The 6,000-nt window shown below is 42.1% G+C and overlaps 1 protein-coding gene across 2 annotated transcripts in view; it reads right to left on the bottom strand.

Annotated features, from left to right (window-relative positions):
* Positions 1-4,082: 4,082 nt before the first annotated feature.
* Positions 4,083-6,000, bottom strand: part of MSR1 (macrophage scavenger receptor 1) — a 71,234-nt gene continuing 69,316 nt past the window's right edge. For both annotated transcript variants that reach the window (XM_080661011.1, XM_080661012.1), the window contains one exon: positions 4,083-5,086. In XM_080661011.1, coding sequence (XP_080517137.1) covers positions 4,953-5,086 — 134 coding nt within the window. In that variant the 3' untranslated portion in view covers positions 4,083-4,952. The remainder of the gene's footprint in view (positions 5,087-6,000) is intronic.

Below are 6,000 nucleotides of genomic sequence, written 5' to 3'. Positions count from 1 at the left end.
TTATTCCTTGAATCTCCTTTCTTCCATTTTCTAGTCCTTCTTTCTTCCTCTCCTCCTTCCTGCCCCCTTCCTCCTCTCCCTTCTCTCCTCCTTCCTGTTTTGTGTTTGTTTTTGTGTGTTTTTTTTTTTTTTAATTTATGTGAACTCTCTCAGGTTATTCCTTTTCACCCTCTGATCACTCTGGCAGCTGATCTGGATATCAGACAAATTGGTTCTCTGAAAGCCAGCTTGCCTTCCCTTATAAGCCCTAATTCAGAATAGTAGCTGTTTTCACTTTATTCTCATTGAACCTTTAGAACCAGACTGTTTTATGAATTTAACAAAAGAAAATATTAGAACAATTTATGTCATTAATTGCATCTGTCTTTTTAGGGAAATATTGTTAAGTATGAAGCATCAAAGACTTTTCTGAAAGTTATTGGAATGTTTCACAGGTTTGATTGAACTTACTTGGCCCTAGGGAGATTCTTAATGGGTGATTAACAAATATATTTCAGTTTGCTTTTCCTCCATTGCCTAAAATTACTTTAGCTAGGAGTGTAATAGAGTTTTTCATTCAGGGAACCTCAAAGAGCTTTAACGGTCTCATTCAATTCTAGAGTTATTAACAATAATATAGTATATCCCTTTTTTAAAAATCACTTGTGTACTTGACATTTTTGTAGAAAAACCTACAGTGGAAGAGTTTGATATTTGATGTAATTCTAAAAACCTGTGTTTAAATCTCAGAAAGCACAGTTAAACAGCCAAAATAAGTAAAAATAATCTCATTTCTTTATAAACTAGAACAGTGGTCGGCAAACTCATTCGTCAACAGAGCCAAATATCAACAGTACGATTGAAATTTCTGTGGAGAGCCAAATTTTTTAAACTTAAACTTCTTCTAACGCCACTTCTTCAAAATAGACTCGCCCAGGCCGTGGTATTTTGTGGAAGAGCCACACTCAAGGGGCCAAAGGGCCGCATGTGGCTCGCGAGCCGCAGTTTGCCAACCATGGAACTAGAAGATACTAAATATCAGGCTCATGCAGTTATTGAATGCCTTGTGTTCTCTTGTGCATTTTGCTGTCTGAGGCCAGTCACTGTCTCCCGGTCCAGAGCAGCTCTTCCTTTATTCCCTTCAACATATCAGGTCTTGTGCAATTGTGACTAAGCCTCTAAGACAGCCGTGGGCAAACTACGGCCTGCGGGCCGGATCCGGCCCCTTCGGCTGTTCTATCCGGCCCGCGGAGCCGAAAGAGTGGAGGGTTCTCTTGCTCTCCCCTCCGCTCCTTCACCAGCAGCAGTGTTAACATGGCAACGTCGGGAAACACGGCCGCAGCTCCTTCTTCTGAGTGGGGGATTTATATCCCCCATTCAGTAGAAGGAACAACCTCTCAGTCTTCCAGAGGCTCCTTGTAATGCCCGCGGACACGTCCCCCGACATCACCCTGGGAATGCGTAGACACGTTATCGTGGTGATGTAGGGGGACACGCCCCTGGAGAGCACAGTATCAGAGCATTAGCTAAAAAGGAGACCAACAACACTGTTCCCACTGAAGTTGATGTTTTAAAGACCAAAAACCTTTCAACCCAGTCTACATTGCCATCTACATCTACGTCCCGGGCATAATTTGGAAGTTGCACTAAAGAAAATGTTTAATTTACTGTTTACACATTTTGTTCTTTTCTATTTGTTTTAGTTTTAAATTATTTTATTATATTTAAGTTTAATTTGAAAGGCTTTTGTACCTTTCCTTTGTTAGGCAATTTTATTTTGCCTTTGCCATCTTCAATATAAGGTATGTTATTGTGCCATGATTCCTCCATTTTTTGAAGTTTCAAATTATAATAATTAGTGTTTACATTCTTCTTGTTAAAATGTTTGAAATGAATAAAACTATTGAAATGAAAAAAAAAAAAGACCGTACCCTTTTATGTAATGATGTTTACTTTGAATTTATATTAGTTCACACAAACACTCCATCCATGCTTTTGTTCCTGCCCTCCGGTCCAGTTTAAGAACCCATTGTGGCCCTCGAGTCAAAAAGTTTGCCCACCTCTGCTCTAAGAAATGTTTGCTGTTTTTAATGCCTGGTGCTGGGTTGTCTGAGTTCAGCACGGTGGCAGTTTAGCAAGGAAGATGGACATGAACGTGGAGACAGCAAGGACAAACTGGGAGCCAGGAGGATGCACTGGAACCTGTATTAGTTTCTCACTGCTTCCCGCTTTGCTGGTTCCGGTGGCCTCAGGAAGAAGGCAGTGAATTCACCAGGGAGCTAAATATGCACCTGGCCTAGGAGTATGGGACACTGAAGGGGGCACCCAGGGGACGGGGGGAGCTACAGGCACTTCTGTCCTGTAAACCAGGTCAGCCAGCAGAGCAGGGACAACCTGTGTGTGCTGTCGGTGCTCTGCGGCCCCTGCCCCACATTCTGAGCCTCAAGATACCCATGGCTGCGTCCGCACACTGCTTCCCAATCCCATCAAAATGTCCTCTGTGGTCCATGACAAGAACAGTGTAGGAAAGAGAATTTTGGAAAATTTAGCTCTAGCATAGCTATGTGGATGCAATATAAACCTAGCGTAGTGGTGGGAGGCAGGGACTTCATGGAAAAACACAGGATAGTTGACACTTCTTTCTGCACTCAAGACATTAGCATGCTGTTCCTTTAGATGGAGTAAGGAGATGTATTTACATTTTAAACACAGTGTATTAGAATTGCAACAAGGTAATTACTCAACTTAAGTGCATAACAATCTGAGCTGCATGTTAAAAACAACACTTTTGATCCATCCATTATTTATACACAATCTGGCGAAGGTGGGCCTGTATCTTTTCTCCTGAGTCTTGCTTTCAACTAACTTTATGATTCGGTAAAAACTGTCAATGTGGCCCGGCCTGCATGGCTCAGTGGTTGAGCGTCAACCTTTGAATCATGAGGTTGTTATGCCCAGATTTCGTGATCCCCAAAGACCACCAGGGAGCCGAGTCAGATGCAAAAGCAAAGAGCCTTTAATCGAGCTAGCTCGAGCTCAGTCCCACACACACACACCTGCGCAGCGGCGAGGTGGAGAGAGAGAGCCCCAGGCCCCAAACGCGCTGATTTATAGGGGGCCTGGGAGAGGTAGGAGAGGTGAGGTAGTATGGCCTCCGCTGATTGGTTGGGGTCAGGTTGCACATGGGGGCAGGGCGCAGCTTACTTTCCTCTTGCATTTCTATTGGCTAATTCAAAAGTGTGGGTTGGGCTCTTGGAGAGGTTCTAGGGCGGGAACCTGACTCCACGAGGTGGAGGACATGGAACAAAGGGAACATGGAGTCGGTCTCTCCCTGCCCTTTCAAGGTCACAGTTCAATTCCAGGTCAGGAAACACGCCAGGGTTGAGGGGGAGGGGGTCTATCCCCAGTGGGGGGCGGGTGTGCAGGAGGCAGGGGATCAATGATTCTCTTTCATCATTGATGTTTGTTTCTCTCTCCCCCTCTACCTTTCTCCCTGAAATCAATAAAAATATACTTTTTTAAAAAACTGTCAATACATTACCATGTAAAACAACCACGTTATTATTGTTAATAAATATGCTATTAAGCATGTTATTATTTACCATGTTAATACATGAGCTTGCAAAACCTTCTGATAAAAGTTTAGACTTAACACTTATCATTTACAGGCAAGTTATTGCTCATTAGACATCTCGACAGCTGGATAAGATTCTTTCTTTAAAAATATGCATGAATTAAAGATTTTGCGAACTTGGCACCAAAGAAATTTTCTCAACCTTCTCATTATTCAGAAAGTAATTCAATTAAAATCAACTAAATAGATTACAAAGAAGACAAAAATGACAGAAATTGTAATCTCATGGTGAAGACATAATTTGGAACCATAGATTGAAATTGTTTCCATATTACTGACATTTGTAATCTAAAAGCCTTAAACCTCAGTATATTCAATTCAATGTATAAATCATTACAAAATTCCATTTGACAATTAGATGTTAAAATGGTTCAAAAACAAACATATAGTAAGTATTGATACAGAATTTTTGGACTGGAACCTGGATTCTTTGTCTGGCGGAATCAAAGAATGAATCCACGGACAGAAAAGTGGTACAGCAAAGATGGAGTTTTATTGAAGAACAAGTACAGACTCCCACGTGGGGAGGGGAAAGAGTCCCACTGGGTTCCTTTCCCCGTGGCTTATAAAGACTGCAGGTCCCGGCGCCCCCATGGCTTATAAAGACTGCAGGTCCCGGCGCCCCCATGGCTTATAAAGACTGCAGGTCCCGGCGCCCCCATGGCTTATAAAGACTGCAGGTCCCGGCGCCCCCATGGCTTATAAAGACTGCAGGTCCCGGCGCCCCCATGGCTTATAAAGACTGCAGGTCCCGGCGCCCCCATGGCTTATAAAGACTGCAGGTCCTGGTGCCCCAATATCCCCTGGGATTGGTCACTATTCCCCTTTGACATGTGAGGTTCTCCCTCCCTCTGGGCTTTCTTCTTTTCCTTCTGAATGAAGGGCTTCCTTCTCTTTATTTTGTAAATATAGACCTTTCCTGCCTACTTCAATTCCTTTGTCTTATGGAGATGTGACTGCACCTGGCTTCCTTGTCTTATGGAGATGTGACTGCACCTGGCTTCCTTGTCTTATGGAGATGTGACTGCACCTGGCTTCCTTGTCTTATGGAGATGTGACTGCACCTGGCTTTTGTGTTCTGGAAATGTACCTTCTCCCAGTCTGCAGCCCCATGCTTTCCCAGGGACCCCAATTCTAAAAAATCCCTAAGCCTGCCTAGGTTCCCCTAAAATTCCTGCTTCAGTATGAAGGTTGTTTATCTGTTTATCCAGTGACTTTTAAATATTACATATTTTGGGGCAATATTCTTAATCTCTTATTCATTAAACTGATTTTAATGGAGAAAAGTAATAAAAATCATTTTGCAGCGACTTCATAAATGTGAATGAAATATAATACGTTATAAAGCACAAGTGACTCCAGCATCTTCGGCATGCGAACAGGCTCTCACACCCCACTGTCGGATTTTACAGTCCTCGATAGAAGATTCTCTCCCAAAGCAAAATACTTCATTCAGCCATATTGGACCTGTACCTACAGAAATCAGATACAATTGCATTATTAGGAGGTGTAGTTTAGTTTTTATATTTGAATGGAACAAAGCCATTTATTTACTCACTAATTTAACAGAATGTGTTGATCATAATCTATATACAAGTTCTGTGCTCTTTATTAGGATTCAAAAATCAACCCCCTGCCCCAGAAAACTTTATATTTTGCCAATGTGTAAAATACTAAAATCCAAAGTGTAAGAGCTGTAACAAAGGTACACAGTTCTACAAAATCACAGATTAAAGAATGATTGGTTTCCTCTAAGCATTTAGCAAATTATTTTTTAAAATAAGGAAAGAAATAAGATTCAGTAGTAATGGATATATGCAGTGACCTGACAATTCAAGTGTATGAGTATGGGGTAGACCTGGATCATGAGCTATCCTGGAGTTCTTAGCCTCTAGTATTTTAGTTTACATGGGCCTGGTTTCCCAAACACATTAACTATTTTTAATTAACCTAAAACCACTACAACCAGCGGAGGTCTTACAAACTGTCCTGTAAGAAGACCATGGATTATTATTTTTTTTATTGATTAAGGTATTACATATGTGTCCTTATCCCTCCCCTCCCAACCCCCCAACTCCCCCGCTCATAACCCCCTGGTGTCTGTGCCCACTGGTTAGGCTTATATGCATGCATACAAGTCCTTTGGTTGATCTCTCCCCTATATCCCCACCCTCCCCTACCTTCCCTCTGAGGTTTGACAGTCTGATTGATGCTTCTCTGCCCCTGGATCTGTTTTTGTTCATCAGTTTATGTTGTTCATTATATTCCACAAATGAGTGAGATCATGTGATATTTATCTTTCTCTGACTGGCTTATTTCGCTTAGCATAATCCTCTCCAGTCCCAACCATGCTGTTGCAAATGGTAGGAGTTCCTTCCTTTTTACAG

This window comes from Plecotus auritus (genome assembly GCF_963455305.1).
Source record: "Plecotus auritus genome assembly, chromosome: 3".
Classification (NCBI taxonomy): Eukaryota; Metazoa; Chordata; class Mammalia; order Chiroptera; family Vespertilionidae; genus Plecotus; species Plecotus auritus.
The sequence above is the reverse complement of the archived record's forward strand: the minus strand, read 5'-3'. Positions and strand labels throughout refer to the sequence as shown.